At 46.0% G+C, this 22,266-nt stretch overlaps 1 protein-coding gene across 2 annotated transcripts; it reads left to right on the top strand.

Annotated features, from left to right (window-relative positions):
* The first annotated feature begins 8,245 nt into the window (after positions 1–8,245).
* Positions 8,246–19,191, top strand: LOC113250021 (zinc finger protein 418-like). Of its 2 annotated transcripts, XM_048223711.2 has the most exons (3): positions 8,246–8,536; positions 11,290–11,416; positions 14,914–19,191. In XM_048223711.2, exons 1-3 carry the CDS (start codon positions 8,444–8,446, stop codon positions 17,799–17,801), a joined length of 3,108 nt encoding a protein of 1,035 aa, XP_048079668.2. In that variant the 5' UTR covers positions 8,246–8,443; the 3' UTR covers positions 17,802–19,191. The 2 variants fall into 2 exon arrangements, with proteins under 2 accessions (XP_048079668.2, XP_048079669.2); XM_048223712.2 differs by lacking the exons at positions 8,246–8,536; positions 11,290–11,416 and adding an exon at positions 11,664–11,760.
* Positions 19,192–22,266: the final 3,075 nt, after the last annotated feature.

The raw sequence follows: 22,266 nt of genomic DNA on the forward strand, positions 1-22,266 counted from the left end.
TTTTTCTTCGGTCTGAAGGCTTGGAGTTTGTGCATGTATGTCCCTTTCATTCTGTGGTACTGTTTCCTTCTCTGGATGTATACCAATCTCTTCATCTGTTTGGAGCACGTGATTATTTCCTGTGTTTCCTTTTCACAAACGATTCCCTCTATATATTTTCATTGTAATTCCTTATGAGGATAGAGGTTTCATTTCTCTTCTGCTAAAAATCAAAGCACCATGGTAGGCGCAGGTAGGTGAGTGTTAACACTGTCATGTATCAAGGGCCAAAATGGGGTCTGAAGTGTTCACTACTGCATTCCCTCCGGTTACGTATGAGAGTTCCAGTGTTTTCATCCCTTCTAGTACTTGAGAGGATCAGTGTCCCATGTCAGCCCTTTTAGTACATGTGTAGTGCTATGTCGTAATCGCATTTCCTACGGCTTTCTGCCTTCCAGCATTGTTTAATGTGTTATCTTTATCACCTGTATGTCTTCTTTGGTACAATTTCTGTTTACATCATTTGCTTATATTCTTTCATATGAGTTATGACTACTTCCCTTTTTAGTTAAAAATAAGCCATGTACACAACAAGATAAATGTTTGAATTTTTCTCTGTGGTGTCATGGTAGTACTGAAAGCCTGCTTCTTCATTAAGTACCTCAGATTTTTGTCGCTTACCCACTGTCATGGAGCAAAACACCCTACATGTTTAAGTCTAGGGTACATTCATTCCACTGTCATAATTTTCTTAATTTCAGGCCTTCAGAAAAACAAAAGTCCATCCCCACTTTGTAGAGTTTGCCAATTTCCAGGGTGTAAATTCTCCCATTGTGAGAGCAGGTTATTTTCAGAAAAGGTTCTGACTAATTGTATTGGGTGTTTGGTGGAAAACCACTCACTGTGGGGGCTGTGTGCTGGCTGGAGTTCTTCAGGAGCCTCATAGGCAAGAGACCTTAATCCTGACAGGCCAGAGGGGAGGGACCTCCCTGAACATCCTGACTGGTGACTGAAAATCTGGCTGGTCTCACGTTAGAAGTGACAAAGGTTGTCAGGTACACCCACTCAGCTCAGAGTCGCTTCCTCCTATCCCACCCAGTACATTGGAAGAAATTCTCACTGTGGAACGCCAGCCTCCGAAGTGATTTAATTTCTTCTCTTTCTGTAAATTGACTGCTAGTCCCCAAAAGGTTGACACTCCCTACATCTCACCACTGCTCTGGGATGTGTTTCCAGACAGCTGTCTCAGGTAAGTCTGCTGTGCCCAGGGAGGGGGTGGGGGTGCTGGGCCACTTCCGGCCTCCTGCTGGCAGGGAAGGACTGGGAGCCAGGTGGGGCGGGGCCTCCCCCAGAAAAGAAGGGGATTCACTCCTGGGTGGGGCCTCACCCAGAAGATCAAGGGTCAATCCAGGCCTCCCTCTCTACCCGAAGAAGGGCCTCTACTAGAAGGAAGAGGGTCCCTAGGTCAGGTGTGTGGCAACCTGTGCAGGCCTCACACACACACACACACACACACACACACACACACACACATGGCGGGATCATGGTCTCATCTACAAGGACATGTCAGGAAGGGGCCTGCAAGGGGGGCTGGTGCAGGGTGGTAGGTTAGGGTCAGAGACAGAGGAGACACCTGGAAGTTGCTGGAAGGACCCTCTGGGTTGAGTACCTGTACTTCACTGGAGATGAAGTTCCCACCATCAGTCCTGAAGGCAGTTCCATGCCCAGAACTCTGACCATTATTTCCCCTCAGGGACACAGCACAGTCCAGAGGTGAGTCCTCCATTCCTCCCACCAGCACCATCTTTACCGCTCTGGCGCAGATGGGTGTAAAAGTCTGGACTAAACTCAGCGGATCAGGTTGTCCACAGTTACCGTGGGGGGGGGAGACCTCAGTTTCAGGTTTTTCAACAAATTATGACTTTGGGGCATCTGGGTGGCTCTCACCCCTTAGGCTCTGGTCTCAATCTTGGTGTCCTGGAATCGAGCTCCGCTTTGGGCTCCCTGCTCTTTGGAAGTCGTCTTCTCCCTCTCCCGCTGGCCCTCCCCCCACTTGTGCTCGCTCTCTCTCTCTCAAATAAATAAATAAAATATTTTTTAAAACACCCAAAAAACAAATTATGACTTTGTTGTATTGTTGGAACACAGGGGTGCAAGAGCACCTTGCCTGGGGGTTCCAAACAGACTTGGTTTGGCCACTCCCCGGTGACAAAATCCGAAGACAGAGAAAAGAGTGGTGGTAACAAGACAGGAATCTCAGGGAGCCCAACACAGAGAAGACAGTGGCCTAAGCTCCCAAAGATTGTCTCCAAGGTGCTGAGAACACTTCCGGGTTTATAGAAGGAAAACCTGGGGCCAAGGTAGGCGGCTACATGCAAATAGGCAGTGAAAGTGAAACAGATCATTGTCCAGGAGTCAATCATGGTTGGGGACTTGCTGGCTCAGGGCAATTCTTAGTGCTTGAGGGGGTAGTTTTTGGTTCCCATCAGGGGATGCCTTGCCAGCAGGGTCTTCCATTTGAGTCAAGAGACAAGCTGGAAAGAAGGAGCCACCTGGAAAGTTTGAGCTCAAAATGGGACAGCTGAGGTCCTTCAGTACTAAGAAAAGTAGTAGGTATGGGTGAAGCCAAGTCAGGCCCTTGGGTGACCTAGTAATGTTAAATAAGCACCCTCAGCATGATTGATTAACTTTTCTGTTTATAGACCATGCATTCTCTCCTAGAAAGAGCTGAGGACTTCTGAATCCCACAAACCAAAACAGACCCTCTTGTACAACCCCCAGGTTCTAAGGAACCAGAACCCCTTGCACAACCTCCCAACACCGTGAATACATCTATAGCTAGCACCATTGAGTCTGCGTGTAGTCAAGAAGTGTTAAGGACTGCTATTATCTCTTTACTGGTTAGCTGCCCTAAACTCTTTTAAAAACCGCTGGGTGAGGGGCGCCTGGGTAGCTCAGTCGGTTAAGCTTCTGCCTTTGGCTCAGGTCATGATCCCAGCATCCTGGAATAGAGCCCCATATCGGGCTCCCTGCTCAGTGGAGATCCTGCTGCTCGCTCTCCCTCTGCTATCTCTGCTTGTGCTCACTTGCACTCTCTCTGCTAAATAAATAAATAAATAACCTAAAAAAAAAAAAAAAAAGCCTTGGGTGAGGCAGAAACCTTGGAGTTGGCCTTTGTGTGAGAGTCCACCTTCTTCCCAGGTGGCCAGCCTTCCAAATAAAGCTCATTTTCCTTTCCAATCAATGCTTCTCTGTTGAGTACTGACTTTTGGAGTGCTGGGCAGCCGAAATTGGGATTTCGTAACATAGGAACATATTTGAACACAGGCACAGACACAGAGCAAACCATCCATATGCCAAAGGATTTCTAAAAGGATATGGGGCATCCAAGTCGTTCTGTTGGTTAAGTGTGTGCTTTTGGCTCAGGTCATGATCTCAGGGTCCTGGGATCAAGCCCCACATCTGGCTCCCTGCTCGTCGGGAGTCTGCTTCTCCCTCTGCCCCACCCCCCACTCGTGCTCTGTTTCAAATAAATAAAATCTTTAAAAAAATAATAAAATAAATGATATATGGGGCACCTGTGTGTCTCAGTCGGATAAGAGCCCACCTCTTGATTTTGGCTCAGCTGTTGATCTCTAGGGATTGTGAGATCAAGCTCAGCATTGGGCTCCATCCTCACTCTGGGGTCTGCTTGAGCTTCTCCCACTTCCTATACATCTGACCCTTCCCCCGCTCACCCTCGCTCTCTTTAAATAAATAAATAAAATCTTAAAGTGTACCATACTGCAAATATTGTTTTTCTGGACCAGGTACAGTGGTTAAAGGTTTTTCACTTTTTATGTTCATAAAGGTGCACTAATCCACTAATAAAGTACAGAAAATCAGACATTCTAGACATTACCTTTTTAAAAAAAGATTTTGTGTATTTATTTGAGAGAGGGAGATAGAGAGCAAGCACAGGGAACGGAGGACAGAGGGAGAGGGACAGGCAGATTCCCCCATGAACAGGGAGCCTGATGCAGGGCTCAATCCCAGGACCCCAAGATCATGCATGACCTGAGTGGAAGTCGGATGTGTAACCAACTGAGCCATTCAGGCACTCCTTTAGACATTACTTTTTTAATGGATGAAGCAAACGTACATTCATAAATTATGCAGCTTGTATTCTGAAATCTTGCAACTATATATAGAGGAGATTTGTGTCAATCACAAGAATATCAGGTGCCTGCCTTCAGAACACAAGGAGAGCATGGAACGTTCAACTGTGTGTCTCTCTTACCAAGAGATGTCTTAACAAACTGACTCCTGGGCTACCGCTATAGTGTCTGAGTGAATAGGTCTGGGATGTGGGCTGAGAATGAGCATTTTTAATGAGCTGAGGTAAAGCTAATGGAGAGGTCAGTTCAGAGATGAAACTGGAAAACAGGTTTTTTTAGGGAAGGCCAGGCTGCCTCCCTCCAGACTCCAGGACGAGGAGTCTGTAGACCTACAGACTGTGATGAGCAGCAGAGCAAAGGGTTCTCATGGACACCGCTGAGTGTCTCTGCAATGAGCCAAGCAGGGTAAAGGCTTAAGGGGCTGGAGTCCCAGGGTTTCTACTGCAGAAGAGTCCACGGAAGCCACCTAGCCACCTGCCTCTTTTGCGTGGAACTGTAAATCGACAAAGAGGCCACTTCATGCCTGTGGCTCCGGTGTCCTACCAGCTACGTAGGCAACTGAAACCCAACATTTATAAATGCCTCAATGGTAAGAAATCAAAACATAAAAACATCCAATCACACACAGCGAACTATGCTGGACTTCACCCCGAGCATGGAGCCTAGTTAAAATTTAAAAATAAATAAATAAATAAAATAAAATTTAAAAAAAGCAAGGGGCCCACAGGTGGCTAATTCGGTTAAGTGTATGACTCTTGATTTTGGTAGAGGTCATGAGCTCAGGGTCTTAAGACCTATCCTGCATTAGGCATGGAGCCTGGTTAAGATGCTCTCTCTTCCTCTCCCTTTGCTCCTCTCCCCCTGCCTCGTGGGCTCTCTAAAAACAAAAACAAAAAAACAAAACCAGAGCCAATTCATGTTTCCCAAATAAGACAATTGCTTAAACTATAGCCAATCATATAATTTCTTTGGTTGTTTCACTTTTTGGTCTCCCCCCCCCCCCTGTTTTTAAGTTTTTATTTATTTATTTGGCAGAGAGAGACAGCAAGCAGAAGCAGGGGGAGTGGGGCAGGCAGAGGGAGAGGGAGAAGCAGGCTTCCCATTGAGCAGGGAGCCTGATGCGGGGGCTCCATGCAGGGGCTCAATCCCAGGCCCCTGGGATCATGACCTGAGCCGAAGGCAGCCACTTAACCCACTGAGCCACCCAGGCGCCTCATGGTCTTCCTTTTTAGATTAGGCTTTTCCCTAGTTTGGTTTTTTGTTGCCTGAATGGTTTTGGTGTTTGCTCAAATAAGCTCTTCTAAATTTTCACGTAGCTCACTTCATCTTTTAACAGAACTGATAAAAATGAAAACCCACAGGACTCATGCTTGCTCATGGTACTCTTATTAATGAGGGCTTCCTTTCTGCCCAGTGGATTATTACACCAAGTACTCTCTTCTCACAAAATCACCTCCCCTTGTTTATATTCCACCTGCCACATTTTAACATTGAATGTAAACTTGAATTTCTGTTTTCATGTTTCCTGTGTTTTCCGTGCACATAATACAAGGCATTTGAAGGCAGGACTACTTGTCTTGTGCCTCCATTTCTCCCATGCATCTACCAGAAGTTCCTAAAGAAACAGTATGTGGTCAATGGACATTTGTGAGAACAATGAATACACATGACATATCAATTTCTTTTCATTTTAATTCTTATGGGTACCCTAAATGTCCTCTTTACTTCTCTCTCCAAGGTAGTCTGAAAATTAGTAAAGGAAACCGAATTTAAAATGAAAGCTTTCTGGGGTGGGGGATGGGGGTAACTGGGTGATGGACATTAAAAAGGAGGGCACGTGATGTAATGAACACTGGGTGTTATATAAGACTGATGAATCACTGAACTCTAATACTGAAACTAATAATACACTACATGTTAATTGAATTTAAATTTAGAAAAATAAAAATAAAATGAAGGAAAATGAAGCTCTCACAGAGGTAGGAATGGTTAATTTGCAGGAAGAAGGAAGATTATTTTTACCTTGACAAGGGAGGAAACTTTCACAATAGAAATTTAATCCTCCTGTTTTTAACAAGAAGAAGAATGAATGCTCCTTGCCCCAGAAACCACACACTAACCAGGGCATAGAGCCAATGAAAAACTGTCACAACTGGAAACTCTTGTTCTTCGATGAACTTTTATTGAAAGCAAACCTCCCCAGTCTTCTCCTAAAACCTAATAAAAGATGACTTTCCTTCTGTTTCTTCAGACTTTCCTGTGATTGGCCCTAGTGTACTTTTCCTAGTTGAAATTCCTCTGTTAATTCCTGAATAAACTCAGTTTGCTAGTAAATTAGGTGGGTATTTATTTTTAAGGATGACGGTAGCATTGGTCAATGTTTTCAGGAATAAAAAAAGTTACATTTTGGAGATAAAAGCCCTCACAATGACCAAGCATATTGGTCTAGCAGAGTCACATGCTCAAGTTCATTAGATCTTTTCTCAGACTTCTTAGAGCCTTCTCTAAAAGTGCTTTGAAGTCGGGGTTCCTGGGTGGCTTAGTTGTTAAGCATCTACCTTCGGCTCAGGTCATGCTTCCAGTGTCCTGGGATCAAAATCTGCATTGGGCTCCCTGCCTCCTGTTCCCTCTTTCCCTGTCTCTGTCAAATAAATAAATAAAATCTTAAAAAAAAAAAATAAAAGTTCTCTGAGGTCATAATGTTTTCTTAGCCCTTTATGTGTAGGGAGATGGAATGTGGGTTTCCCCATAGCTATTTCTACCATTGTCTTTAAATAACTGGATAAAGGTTAGAAACTGCTTTCTAAAATGTGCATTTCACCAGTTGTCTGAGATAATTTCAATTCCTAAAGTGACACTACTGCCAGTGCCTGAAGAAAGAAGAATCACTTCCCCGCAAGAAGATGGGATCATTGGGTTCAGATAACCCTTTATTTCAGGGTTCAGATTCTCCCTTTGCACACTTGCTCCAACTGAAAATGGCACCATGTTTTCGGTACCAAAAATAGCATCGGTTTAGTTGCACTATGGGATGATGTTAGATTCCTAAAAGGGATTAAGTACATCTGAGAATATAGGGTAAGAAATATACGGATAAAAGTGTTCCTTCATAGATGGGATGCAATCATTATACAGGCAGAGAGGTTTAGTGTGGAACCCCAGGGTGACCGTGTCACTGACCACATCATTCAGGATGGCCTACCATCCCTTGTCCTTCTTCCCTGGCATGGGATGCGATGGGATGGGACCTGTATGGGATGTAAAAATGAAACCACAGGCCCCCAATGGAGTCACTTCTGCTAGGCCGATTCACCAAAGCAGGGCATTATACGGAAGCTCATTGCACTTACCTCCCCAGAAATTCAGTTTTCACTGCACAGTCAGGACTATGCTGGTCAGCACCAAAGGTTAATCTACATGGATGGGCCCTCTCCACACCGCAAAGAAATGAGTCTTTTGTCCCTACATAACATGACCTCATCTGATATAATCTTTTTTTCTGTTTATGATGTTTTTGTCCAACCTTTAAAAACGTTTACTTTCTCTAGCGCTTTGGAGCTGTCCTCTACTTGCTAGATGGGGGGCTAGCCAATTCACAGATCGATGAGTAAAGCCAAAAGCCCTTTAGAATGTACTGTGTTGATTTTTTATTAATTAACAGGAAGTTTTCTAAGTTCATAACAAACTACGAAACTAACGCGCTTCCGGGAGCAAGCAGTTAATGCACAACAACTCTCCAGGTACACAGAGACTCATTTTTTTCAGAAGTGCTTCAAGGAATGATTTGTCATTTACCTCAGCTAAGGGATTTGTGAGTATCAAATAATAGTTTTCTCCTTTTAAGGATGACTGGCCTTCATGGAATCTGAAAGTATGGCTCTTCTCCGCACTTAACAAGGAACTAAGCCGGTCCCTCTGGTACAAGCAGCACTTTTCAGCAGCCCTCAGGGCGCCACGTATCAAAGCTCAGGAACTCCGGGGTGGAGGACCCCTTTCTGAGACCGCTGGAGCTCGGGGAGCCACACCCCCCGGACCGGCCTCCGTACCCAGGACCCAGCGAGGAGCCAATGCGGGAACAGGACACGGCAATGCTAAGAGAGCGCATCCCCCGGGGGCGGGACTTCCGGCCGATTGCGGCGTTCGCCTTCTTTTTCCGTTTGTTTATCTGCAATGGTGGGGAACGCGATTTCGGAAATGTGACTAATCGGGAACGTGACGGGAGGGTCTTCCCTCCAAGGCAGACACTGAGTTCCGAGGATCAGCGACGTCTCCCGACGGGCGGCGCACCGGGGCCTAGACAAAGACTGATGATTCGTGTGTCCGCTCCCCTCCCTCAGCTCCCGGCCTCGCTCCGCCCACCGAGTCCGATGGCGGCGGCCGCGCCCGGGGACCCGACTCAGGTAAACGCTCGCCTCCCCGCCCTCCCCGCCGTCCCCCCACCCAGACCCGAAAGGCCCGAGCGCGGGGCACCTGCTCGCGTCCCTGCGGCCCAGGCCCCGGTGTCCGGGACAGGGAGGCGCCGGCGGGCGGGGGCCCGTGTGTGAGCGCCGGCGTGCTGGCTGCGGGAGCGGGCTCGGGGCTGAGGGGCCGGCTGGGGCAGAGGCTGGAGGCGGTCTGCGCCCCCAGCGGGGAACAGCACGTCTCCCTGCCTTCTGTCAGGAGTAAGGTGCGGCGCGGCCAGCGAGGCCTGTCCCCTCGCTGCCTGAACAGTCCGTGTGTCATGGCGGTAACGAGAGGTGGTCTAAGCCAGGTGTCAATAGGCTTTCCCCGGCCGCAGAGACGAGAACCCGCGGCGGGGGTGAGCGAGGAGGCAGGGAGCGCAGGAGGAGGGAGTTGCAAAGTGGATGTTATTTACTTATTTTTTAAAAGCTATTTTATTTATTTGACCTGGAGAGAGTATGCGCGCGTCGGGGGGTAGGAGAGGTAGAGAATCCCAGCCGACGCCGGCTGAGAGAGGAGACCAACTCGGGCTACATGCGGTGATCCTCACCTGAACCAAAACCCAAGAGTGGGGCCCTCAAGGGACTGAGTCACCGGGGCGCTTCAGTGTTAGAGTTGGAGTAGAATGACCACTGTGGCTGTTGGAGAATTGGTTGAATTATGGTCCATTTTTGAGAAGAGCTAAACCAAATTGTGGGTGTTGCAGATGACAAGAGAAAGGGGGGAGTCAGGGAAAACCCCAGGGCTTTTGGTGTCTGAACCTTAAACGTGAAACAAAAACGGGCAGTTATTTTACCCACAAAAAATGGGTTTATTTGGGAATGAAAGAAACTGCAATTCAGAACACACAAGCTTAGGCCAAACAGTAGGACAGGAGTACAAAGGAGAGGTAGGATTTCTTAAGGGGAAGAGGGCAAAGTTTTGAAGGCTGTTACAGACTCCAAGTCCATTGGAGTAAACTGGGAGTTCGAAGAACCGTGGCTTCCCATTGGGTGAGCTGTTGGGTGGGGTGATCAGGAAAGCCTGTCTTTTTGGGTCAGGGGTAGTGAGGTACTGTGGCAGTATAAGGTCAAGTCCGTCTGTTCCTCGTGGAACTGCAGTTCATCATGGTACTAGTGTCTGAGCAGTCTCCCAGCTGCAACCTCTGCCTCCATTTCGGTGAGGTTTCCCATTCTCAGTTTTCACAGGTCCTAGCAGCCAAAGAGATGGAAGCTCCCATCATCCGGATGGAAGTTATCAGTAGGTTGATTGTGCATGGGGATACCTAAGTTGTTTTGACATTGTTCACGATCTCTGACGTTTCAGAGAAGTGTGGGTGATAGCAGAAGGTGGGCAGCTGGACAGGAAATTTTGGAAAACTGGGGGAAAGATTCAGGATGGAGAGTTAGAAAAACGATGGCTATTGTGTAGACCAGGGTGGAGATTTGGATCACATTTAGGAAGGGAATGCAGAGTATCCTGGCAATGCTATTAGTATAGGTTGGAGGGTCTCGGTAAAGTGTGCTCGAGTGGTTCTCTTGTTCAGCACCTGGTTGGATTGGCTGGGCATTGCCAACACAGGTGGTGAAGGAGAAAGAATGATCTGGCAGATACATGGACAAGCCTTGCATGGAATGATGGGACAAGAGATAGCTAGGACACCTAGGAGGTGGTTGTTTCCCCCCCCCCCCAGTAGTCTCCACGCCCAGTGTAGAGTCTAACATGGGGCTTGAACTCAGGATGCTGATCAAAACCTGAGCTAAGAGCAGGAGTCAGACCCTTAACCCACTGAGGCATGCCGGTGCCCCCTGCCCAGGAGCATTTGAGAGTCTGGGGATGCTCTTTATTCGGTGGTGTAGGGTTTGAACAGAAATTTGGGATGAGTTTTTATAGTGTTTGGAGTGTTTCAAAGTCTTGCTGCTGGAATAGGTCTGGGGCAGTTGTCATTTGTGATTCACTGTGCTGGGCAAGGAGACCTTTCACGCTGGGGTTTTCACAAAGGTTCAGTGGAAAGTGGTGCCTTCTGATTGTTGAGGGACAGTATGGACAGCACAGATATAGAAGAGGGTCCGTGAGTGTCGTAAGTGAACAGTGCTTGGGAGTGTCTGTTACGGAAGGAAGAATTACAGGGAGGTGAGGAGGGCTTCTAAGTAGCATTTGAGGCTTTCCCTCAATTGGGATCCATGAAAGTACTGGGACTGGAACCTGTTTGAGTTTGTCAAACATCCCTTGGGTGTCATGTGACAAGTACAAGTGTGAGTCAAGGGAGAATCCTTCGGTGTGGAGCAGGAAGGTGTGGAGTTCATCTGTGGGGTCTGAAGATGTGAGAGAGGTACAGTCTACAGAATCCTGTACACATGGAGAGGAAGTGTGAGCTAAGGGCCTCAGAGCCCTGGTATTGAAGGCTTTCTGGCAGAGCAGGGCCTATAATTGTCTGTCTTGAGGGCACAGTCTGGGAGACTCCCCGGGAATATCATGGGGTAGGAATGGGACCTTGCAGGCCAAACCGAGAGCTTAGATTGCATCTGTGTGTCCCCCTGCCTGTTACTGCTGTGGACTGAACACAGTGGTTGATGGGAAGGTGAGAGGAGAGCAGCATTAGAGGCACGGGGACCTGGTATTTATTCTGAGGTGGGGAGCTGGGGTGGCAGGGGAGACCGGGTGGATGTGTGGGGGTTGGATTGTGGGTTGTCAGAAATAATGCTCAGGCTGCCAACTTTTCCTTTCATGGTAGTGTGGTGTGACCTTTGAGGACGTTGCCGTGTACTTCTCCTGGAAGGAATGGAGGCTTCTTGATGAGGCTCAGAGACGGCTGTACCACCATGTGATGCTGGAGAACTTTACCCTTATATCCTCGCTGGGTAAGTCCCTCACTGTTCCCATTGACCTGGACTAGACTCTGTATTCGGCGTCCCCCTCCTCCATTTTCCAGGGGATGGTTTGTCTTTCTCTCGTGTGGACTGTGGGCACTGCTCGCTTCCCCAGCTTTCTGGGTAGTCGATGTTGTCGCTAACTGATTTGTTGGTGTGTCCTTTTCTCAGGCCTGCAGCCCCAGCACCCTCCATGCGTAGCCTTGATAGGGTAAGATTGGAGGTCAGTAGTCATGCAGTGAGGCTGATGGAGTGCACCTTGCTTGCCCTCTTCTTGGCTTGGTCGTGTGTTCAGATCCTTGCCATTTCTGTGGCCCGGGTTTTGAACCCTTCATGTAGGTGACGTTTCCTTGTGCCTTGCTGTGCATTGTCATGTTTACTACTTAAGTGGACCATGGGTTACTTCTCAAGACTGTCCTGTATGGTTCTTTTTGTAGTGTTTACATCTTTACCACCTGCCCCCCTCCCATGCGCTTTGTTGAGGTATGATTGACAAATAAAATTATATTATTGAAATTAGAGTGCATAACGATTTGATACACATTAGGAAACTTTTTTTAGATTTATTTATTTATTTGAGAGAGAGAGAGCGCGCGCAAGCCAAGGGGAAGAGGAGAGGGAGAGAGAAACCCATGGTGACTCTGCCCTGAGCTCGGATCCTGAGGCAGGGCTTGGTCTCTCCACCCAGACATCAAGACATGGGCCGAAACCAAGAGTTGAACGCTTAACTGACTGGCCACCCAGGTGCCCTTACATATGAAATTATTGACAAAATGAACCCATTGAACACAACATCGCTTGACATAATTACGTTTTTTGTTATTGGTGGTTCGAAAGCTTAGTATCTACTCCAATAGCAAATTTCAAGCGTACGATAGAATATTATCAACTGCAGTCAACATGCTGTATATTAGATCCTCAGGACTTACCTTGTAAATGTTAGTGTGTACCCCTGACCAGCAGCTCCCCATTTCCCTCAGTTTATAGCTTCTGGCATTCTACTTTCTGTTTCTCTAAGTTTGACTGACTTCTTGTCTTAATAAGTATCCACATAAGTGGGTTTGTACCCTGTATCCACGTACAGGGTTTGTGTTTTGCTGTGTGGCTCATTTGACTTAGCATGGTGTTTCTCAGATTCGTCTGTTTCGTGGTCATTGTAGTGTTGCCTTCGTGTTTATGGCTGAATATTCCTGCATGTTGTGTGTGTACTAAATGTTCTTTGTCACTTTATTTATTTATTTCTCTATTTAGTTACAGTTTGTTTTTTTATTCTCTCTCTCTCTCTCTCTCTTTTCATATAGAGTCCGTACCCAGTATGGGGCTTAAATCCACTACCCTGAGATCAAGAGTTGCATGCTCTGTGGACTGAGTAGGCCACGTGCCCCCCGTTTGTCAGTATAAACACTCACAGACTTACTGATGTTTCCGTGTATTGGCTATGTGAGCAATACTGCAGCGGATACTCATGTTCAGATACGTTGTGGAGATACTGATTTGTTTCCTTCGGATACATACTAGAAATGGCCGTGGTGGACTATATGGTAGTTTTATTTTCAGTTTTTGGTGGGTCTCCTAATATTTTCCATAGTGAATTCCCCGCTTACATTCCCAGCAGCAGTATTCACATGTTATTTTTTTCTGCACATCCTGACCAACCTGTTGCCTCTTGTCCTTTGGTAATAGCCATTGTAACAGGTAGGAGGTGATGTCTTGTGGTTTTGGTTTTCATCTCCCGGAGGATTCGTGATTGTGAGCACGTGTTAGTCACTTGTACATCCTTTTCACTGTCTCGCGTGTTTCATCGCCTCTGGCGCAACTTTTCAATGTGGTATGGTGGTGTTTGTTAGTTTTTGCTTTTGTTGTGTATGCTTTAGATGTCCTTTTCAAAAAATCACTGTCAGGAGTAAGGTTAAGGAGGCTTTTCCCTATGTTTTTCTAGGAATTTCAGGGTTTGAGATCGTATCTCTAAGTCATTAGTCAATTTTAAGTTCATTTCCTTCAGTGCTGGAAGATAGGGATCCAGGATCCCTGGTTTTTCATTTGGATATTGAGTTCACAGCAGCATGAAAGAGGTTATTCTTTCCCCAGTGTTGATTCTTGGCCTCATTGTCAAAGATTAGTCGTCCATACATGTGTAGCTTTGCTTCTGGGCTCTTTATTCCATTCCACTGGTCTGTTTCTATGCCAGTACCCTATTGTTTTAAAAACTATAGCTTTGTAATTTAGTTTGAAATGACAGGTGTGCTGCCTTCAGCTTGATCTTCTTTCTCAAATTGCTTTGGCTTCAGACATTGGTTAACTCGATGGCAAAAGATGCCGGTGTCCTCTGTGGAGCAGGAAGCTGGAGGCTCTGCTGAGCGGGGACTGTAGTCGCACCCACCCTGTGGCTGGCAGAGATAGCCCCAGCCCTTATTTCCCACCCATCACACACGGCTCTGCCAGTGGAGTCTCCAGCCGACTTTTCTGTGTGCTTGTGCCCTCTTTTATGGTCTGCTGTGTTCTAGTCAGTGTTAATGGGCCCTTGAGCACTTCCAGGCTAAGCCACTCATAGACAGCTGTAGAATTGATTTCTTTTGTTGGGGTGAGGGATGATTTCTGCTTTTCTACCATCCTGCTGACATCAGTCACATAGGATGTTTTTCTTTGTTGTGTCCTGAGTCGCTGTAGGACAGTGCTGGCGGTTCACTTGGCCTGTTTTCCTACAGTATTGGTATCGTCCTGGTACCCTGTAGTTGCTCAGGAGGGCTTACAGGGAAGAGTCCTTTGTGTATCATAGCATGGACATGCTCCAGAAGTAACCAGGTGATCTCATGGGGAGCCTGTTTCTGGTGGACGGCAGCTGGGAAAGGTGTGGTATCGCACTGTGTTGAGATCATACTGGGCACCTTTGTTTTTTCAACCTGAGTTTGGTCCCATTGCTATGGCCACACCCCACTTCTGTCTTTCCTTCTTTACTGTTGACAGTTTGTGGACTTCTGAATTCTACTGTTTGGTGGTTCCATGATACCCAGTTTAGGGGTAATAAATGCTTCTCGAATCTCCACGTCTTGCCGATATCTCTCACTGCTTTTTCCAGGTAGTCCGACATTCACTCCTGAAAGTTTTACCATGAGCTATTCACATGCCCTTAAACTACCTTGAACAAAAGCAAATTTCTAGGGATTGGATATTCCCGCAGCCTCTCCTGAGCCTAATATCAATAGCAGAAATGGTCCTACACAAACCTTTGGTCAGAGAACAAGTTGTAGACCCTGGTTCCCTTCCTTGCGTCATACCCTAGGTTTTTGTCCTTCTAGAGTGCTCTCCACAATACTTGACCAGTTGGACCCAGTAAAGCACGGCGACCACTCCTTCAGTTGAATTCCATCTCCTTTGTGTGGAAAAGCATGTTGTACACTCCTGCCTAGATGAATCGGGTGCATGCGTGTGATGGGCTCAGCCCCTCGCGATAGTGAACACGAATTTCACCAGCGTTTCTTTGCCTTCAGGTTGCTGCTGTGGAGCAGAGGGTGAGGAGGCACCCTTTGCACAGAGCACTACTGTAGGCACGTCACAGGCCGGGACGCCCACGGCAGCTGTGTCTTCCCGGAAGACCCACCCCTGTGAGATGTGTGGTCCAGTCTTGAGAGACATTTTCCACTTGGCTGAGCACCAGGGAAAAGGAAACAGCCAGAAACTGTTGAGGTGTGGGGCGTGTGGGAAACGATTTTATTGCAGTGCAAAGTCTCAGCCGCAGCAGGAACAGCACCTGGGAGCAAAACCCTGCAGAAGCCGTGTGGACAGGGCCTCTGTGGTGAAGAGCTGGGGATTCCATGGTTCAGGAAAGCCCTTTACCTGTGGAGAAGTTCAGAAGGACTTCCTCTCTGGCTCCGGGCATCTGCAGCCAGAGGTCACTCATACTGAGGAGAAGCCAAATGAAATCTTCCAGTGCAGGAAAAGTCTTGATACTTGGGGAAAATGTAAGAATGCCTTTGGTCCCAAACACACAGATACTCAGGACCAGGGTGTCCACTTTCGAAGACAGTCCTTTGTGTGCAGTGAATGTGGGAAAACTTTCAGGTACAAATCCTTATTTGCTATACACCAGAGATACCATACTGGAGAAAGATACGAGTTTGGCCAATGTGGAAAATCCCTTAGGCAAAGATCAACCCTGAATGAACATGGAAAGAGTCACAGTGGATCCAGGCAGTACACGTGCAGCAAATGTGGGAAATCCTTAGGCCACAAATCTGTCTTTATTCATCCCCAGCGATCGCACAATGGAGTGAAGAGATATTTTTGCAGTAGATGCGCAAAATCTGTTAGCTGTAGCTCAGTGTTGATTGCCCATAGGGTTCAACCTGGGGAAAGGTTTTATAAGTGTCGTGGCTGTGCAAAATCTTTTCCCTCTATGTCTACCCTCCGTTATCATCAGAGATCTCACACAGAGGAAAGACCTTATGAGTGCAGTGATTGTGGGAAATGTTTTACGAGTAGTTCTGTCCTCCGTTCTCACCAGAGACTTCACACTGGAGAAAGGCCTTATGAGTGCAGTGAATGTGGCAAGTCCTTTCTCCGAAGAAATAGCCTCAAAGTACACCTAAAGCTTCACTCAGGTGAAAGGCCTTATAAGTGTAACGAGTGTGGGAAGTGTTTGAAATGTAAGTCAGGATTCGTCAAGCACCAGAGAATTCACACAGGAGAAAGGCCTTACGAATGCAGTGAATGTGGCAAGTCCTTTCTCCGAAGAAATACTCTGAATGTACACATAAAGGTTCACTCAGGTGAAAGACCTTACAAGTGTAACGAATGTGGGAAATCATTTAAGTTTAAGTCAACATTCATTAAACACCAGAGAATTCACACAGGAGAGAGGCCTTATGAGTGCAGTGAATGTGGGAAATCCTTTATCTCTAGGACTGACCTACGGTATCATCAGAGAATTCACACAGGAGAGAGACCTTACCAGTGTAGCGAATGTGGCAAGTCCTTTGTCCGAAGAAATATCCTCAAGGTACACAGAAAGGTTCACTCAGGTGAAAGGCCTTATAAATGTAATGAATGTGGGAAATCTTTGAAGTGTAAGTCATCACTGATTAAACACCAGAGAATTCATACAGGAGAAAGGCCTTATGAGTGCAGTGAATGTGGGAAGTCTTTTATCACTAGTTCTGTGCTTCATTCTCACCAGAGAGTTCACACTGGAGAAAGGCCTTATGAGTGCAGTGAATGTGGGAAAACTTTTACGACTAGTTCTGTCCTCCGTGATCACCAGAGACTTCATACTGGAGAAAGGCCTTATGAGTGCAGTGAATGTGGGAAATCTTTTACCACAAGTTCTGCCCTCCATTATCACCACAGAGTTCACAGTGGAGAGAGACCTTATGAATGCAGTGAATGTGGCAAGTCCTTTGTCCGAAGAAATAGCCTGAGTGTGCACCTGAAGGTTCACTCAGGTGAAAAGCCTTATAAGTGTAATGAGTGTGGGAAATCATTGAAGTGTAAGTCAACATTCATTCAACACCAGAGAATTCACACAGGAGAAAGACCTTATGAGTGCAGCGAATGTGGGAAATCTTTTTCTGCTACTTCTGTCCTTCGTTCTCACCAGAGAGTACACACGGGAGAAAGGCCTTATGAATGCAGTGAATGTGGAAAATCTTTTACCTCTAGTTCTGCCCTCCGTTCTCACGGAAGAGTGCATACTGGAGAAAGGCCTTATGAGTGTAGTGAATGTGGCAAGTTCTTCCTCCACAGAAATAGCCTCAATGTACACGTCAAGGTTCACTCAGGTGAAAGACCCTATAAATGTAATGAATGTGGGAAATCTTTGAACTATAAGTCAACGTTCATTCAACACCAGAGAATTCACACAGGAGAAAAGCCTTATCTGTGCAGTGAATGTGGGAAGTCTTTTAGTCATAGCTGTGCCCTCCGGTATCATCGTCAGAGTCACCTTGGAATAAGTCCTTATGATTGTAGTGAATGTGGGAAATCTTTTACCACTAGTTCTGTCCTCCGTGATCACCAGAGACTTCACACTGGAGAAAGGCCTTATGAGTGCAGTCAGTGTGGGAAATCTTTCACCGCTCGTTCTGTCCTTCGTTCTCATCAGAGAGTTCACTCTCGGGAAAGACCTTATGAATGCAGTGAATGTGGCAAGTCCTTCGTCAGAAGAAATAGCCTCAATGTACATGTAAAGGTTCACTCTGGTGAAAAGCCTTATAAGTGTAATGAATGTGGGAAATCTTGGAAGTGTAAGTCGACATTCATAAAACACCAGAGACTTCATACAGGAGAAAGGTCTTTTGCTTGCAGTGAATGTGGGAAATCTTTTTTCAGTCATGGTGCTCTCAGTTATCATCACAAAGTTCACAGTGGCAACAGGCCTTAGGGGTGCTGTTGTTGTGGGGAATCTTTCAGCTAAATCTTCAGTCTCCTTCAACCTGAGGAAATACACAATAGAGTCCTTATGGGCAATATTAGGAACTGAATGTTTATGTTCATTAAAATTGACATGTTCAATCCCTATGCTGTAATGCAGTAGGAGTAGCAGGTGATGTCTTGGGAGATGATTCAAAGTTAGTTTCATAAAAATCTGAATTAACCTTGGAGCGAGGCCTCATGAGTAGGTGAATGACACAATTCCTTTAGCCAGTTATCTGTATGCATTCCACACTTGAGAGTTCACACTGCAGAAAGAGTTAAAATAACGTAGAAGGTAATATTTCTTTCTTTAGTGTATTTACACTGGAGAAGGATCTTTTTGAGGCAGCCAACTTCCTGAATTGAACTTTGTTCACCTGAGTGTCTAGAGTGGAGTTACTTTCCATAAGTTCAGCCTTTTGGGAAAAATTCAGAAGGTGTGTATCATGTTCTGATGTGTCTGAAGTTATTGCTAGAAGTCACTGCCAGAATCCATGGCAGAAGTCATTTCATCTCTGCCACCCGGATGGCCTCAGTAACTTATATCAGTCACCACCCAATATGCTTAATGATGCTGACCTCTCCTTTGTTATGTGCTGATGGAAATTACGGGTAATTGAACCTCTTCATTTCTGATTTTGGTCATGTGTGTGACCCAGTGTTGACCGTTAGTACCTGATCTATGTTCTGGGGGGTTACTTGCACAAGAAGACTAAATCTCTTAGGGATTTGTTGGTCTTACAATGCTTCTGATCAATCTTTGCAGCTTCCAAGTCAGTAACAGGAATTGAATGCCACTTTTGCTCTGGTTTATGCATTAATATGTTTTTTTAAATTTAATTGTCTGTAATCTTAGGTGTTGTGTTCACTGTAAGGAGTGGTTTGAAAGCAGAATTGGGCTCTGCCCACACGTAGGAGTGAACAGATTTCATTGCATTCCAAATTTATTGTGTCCCAGAGAGGGTAATAACCTCCATACGTACAACATTACTCTTCTCCAGCCTGGGCCTTAATTTGCATTAACTCTAAAACCTAACTGATGGGCTGAATGTGCACCCACAATTCATATTCTGAAGTTATAACCCCCAGAGCCTCACACTGTGGCTATAGTTAGACATAACATCTTCAAAGAGATTGTGAAGTTGAAATGGGTTATTAGGAGGGACTATTAGGCAATGTGGCTGGCTTCATGATAAGAAGAGACGAGGGTACAAGCACACATGGATGACTGTGAAGACTGGGAATCTTCATCTACAAGCCAAGGAGGGAGACCTGAGAAGAAATTAACCCTGCTGACATCTTATGTCCAATTTCTAGACTCCAGATTTGTGGGAAAATAAATTTCTGTTGTCTAATCACCTAGTTTGTGTACCGTGTTATATCACTTCTAGCTAATACAGCCTCCTAGGATCCATATCTGGCTTTTGTGGTCTGGATGCCAACAAGTTTTGTGTGCTGAGAGGTCACCCTGAAGAGGGAGCAGTTGAGACCATCTCCAGTGCTTGTGGAAACAACAACAATATTTTGCTTGTCCACAGCTGATAGCACAGGATGCCAGGCACTGTTAGTGGAATCTCTACCTCAGGTCCTTCAAAGGAGCCATGTGACCTGATGTGCAGTATTCACTTGTAACACCACAGGGGCGGGGGAACTGTAATTGGTAATCTAGGAGATTGGGTAATTAGGGAGTAGAGGAGACATCGGCCACCTATGTGGTGTGTATCCACAGATGTTGTAGTGACTGGGAAGTATCAATGTGCACAGAAATTCTGTGCTTTTAGAGACACATTGTCAAAATAATCCAAAAGTCTCTGAATTCTTCTATCCTCTGTGTTGCTTACATGCCAAGGCCATTGTGGTGCAGGCCAGAAAAGGACAAAAACAGATTTCATAGTCCAGGGATGTAACTGTGACCCTGCTTAGCCAGCATTCTTCTTAGTATCATATACAGCTATGGCAGACACCTGTTCTGAACCATCCTCCTCCCAGCTTGTCTCCCAGGTACACCCCAGCCTCTAGGGCTATAAAAGCAGGACTTGCGGTGGTGTTGTGGAGTCCTACTTCTGTTAAGGTTGCCCAAGTCTTGCTTCTGTTCAGAAGTCCTTAAATAACCCATTCCTTGAGATGCCTGGGTGGCTCAGTTGGTTAAGCGTCTGCCTTTGGCTCAGGTCATGATCCCAGGGTCCTGGGATCTAATCCTGCTTTGTGCTCCTTGCTCAGTGGGGAGCCTGCTTCTCCCTCTGCCTGCTTTGCTCTCTGTTTCTCTGACAAATTGATAAATAAAATCTTTAAAAAAAAATTAAACCGGGGCGCCTGGGTGGCACAGCGGTTAAGCGTCTGCCTTTGGCTCAGGGCGTGATCCTGGTGTTATGGGATCGAGCCCCACATCAGGCTCTTCCGCTATGAGCCTGCTTCTTCCTCTCCCACTCCCCCTGCTTGTGTTCCCTCTCTTGCTGGCTGTCTCTATCTCTGTCGAATGAATAAATAAATAAAATCTTTAAAAAAAAATAAAATAAAAAAATAAAAATTTAAACCATTCTTCCTCAAGCTGGACTTCTCACCCTTTTTTTTTAAAGATTTTATTTATTTATTTATTAGCATGGGCTGGGGGAGGGGCAGAGGGAGAAGCAGACTCCCTGCTGAGCAGGGAGCCTGATGTTGGCCTCTATCCCAGCACCCTGAGATCACAACCTGGGCTGAAAGCAGATGCTTAACTGACTGAGCCACCCAGACACCCCTCTCACCTTTTTACTTTCGTCATTCAGCTCTGAGGTCGTTTTTACATATATGTCCCTTTCAGTCAACAGTACTGTTTTCTGGATGTATACCACGATTGATCTCTTCATCTGTTCGGAGCACTTGGGTTATTGCCAGTGTTTCACTTTCACAGAGGAATCCCTCTATATAGTTTCATTATAATTCCTTATGAATTATAGGTTTAACAGAGGAGGTGAGTGTTAACATTTTCATGAAAGGGCCAAAATGGCATCTAAACTGTTCACCATTGCATTCCCACCAGGCATATGTGAGAGTTGCAGTATCTTCAGTCCTTGACAATACTTGATAGGACCAGCCTTTAATGTCAGCCCTTTTAATACATGTGTAGTGCTATGCTTTCATCATTGTTTCATGTGTTTCTTTACCACCTGTGTGTCTTTTGTGGTACATTTTCTTTTCTTTTTTTTTTTTTCTTTAAAGATTTTATTTATTTATTTGACAGAGATAGAGACAGCCAGCGAGAGAGGGAACACAAGCAGGGCGAGTGGGAGAGGAAGAAGCAGGCTCCCAGGGAAGGAGCCTGATGTGAGGCTCAATCCCAGGACCCTGGGATCACGCCCTGAGCCAAAGGCAGCCGCTTAACGACTGAGCCACCTAGGCGCCCCATGTGGTACATTTTCTGTTCGTATCATTTGCCTATTTTCTTTGATGTGAATAATGGCTAGTTCCCTTTTCAATTACAAATAAGACATGCATACAACAAAGGTACACGTTGGAATTTTCCTCATTTGCACACGGTGTGACATTTTTCTCTATGGTGTCATGGTAATACTAAAAGGCTATTACTTCATTAACTACCTCAGATTTTTGTGGCCTACCCATTGTCATGGACCAAAACACCTCACATGTTTAAGTCTAGGGTACATTCATTCATTCCATTATGTCATCATTTTCTTAAGTCCAGGCATTCAGAAAAACAAAATCCATCCCTGCTCTGTAGTGTTTGCCAGTTTCCAGAGTGTAAATTCTCCCATTGTGAGAGTGGGATATTCTCAGAAAAGGTGCTGAATAACTATATATGGGTGTTTGGTAGAAAACTGTTCACTGTGGGAGCTGTGAGCTGGCTGGAGGTCTGCAGGAGCCCCAAAGGCAGGAGACTAATCCCAACAGGCCAGAGGGGAGGGACGTCCCTGAACACCCTGATGAGTGACTAAAAATCTGTCTGGCCTCACCCTGATAGTGACAACGTTGTTAGGCACACCCACCAGGTTCAGAGTTGCTTTCTCCCATCCCACCCAGTACATTGAAAGAACTCACCCTGGAGTGCCATCCTCCATGTGATTTATTTCCTTCTCTCTCTCTCTTTAAGATTTGATTTGATTTGATTTGATTTGATTTGATTTATTTATTTATTTATTTATTTGACAGCACAAGTGGGGGCAGTGGCAGAGGGAGAAGCAGGGACTCTGCTGAGCAGGGATCCAGATGGGGGTCTAGATCTCAAGGCCCTGTGATCATACCTGAGCCAAAGGCAGACACTTAACCAACTGAGCCACCAGTCTCCTTCCTTTTCTTTTTTTAATAGTTGACTGCTGGTCCCCAAAGGAGTCTACATTCTGTGCATCTCACCACAGCCTTGGGCTGTGTTTCCAGACAGTTGTCTCAGGGGAAGCCTGCTGGGCCTGGGGAGGGGGTGAATGCTGGGGTCATTTCTG

The sequence above is a fragment of the Ursus arctos genome, unplaced genomic scaffold (genome assembly GCF_023065955.2).
Source record: "Ursus arctos isolate Adak ecotype North America unplaced genomic scaffold, UrsArc2.0 scaffold_19, whole genome shotgun sequence".
NCBI classification, from domain to species: Eukaryota; Metazoa; Chordata; class Mammalia; order Carnivora; family Ursidae; genus Ursus; species Ursus arctos.

Bases quoted from the DNA above. Each gene is read 5' to 3' on its own strand.
- LOC113250021 (XM_048223711.2), top strand. From the start codon at position 8,444: ATGATTCGTGTGTCCGCTCCCCTCCCTCAGCTCCCGGCCTCGCTCCGC. The intron at 8,537-11,289 runs GTAAACGCTCGC...CTTTCATGGTAG, and splicing joins CGCCCGGGGACCCGACTCAG to TGTGGTGTGACCTTTGAGGA. The intron at 11,417-14,913 runs GTAAGTCCCTCA...CTTTGCCTTCAG, and splicing joins TACCCTTATATCCTCGCTGG to GTTGCTGCTGTGGAGCAGAG.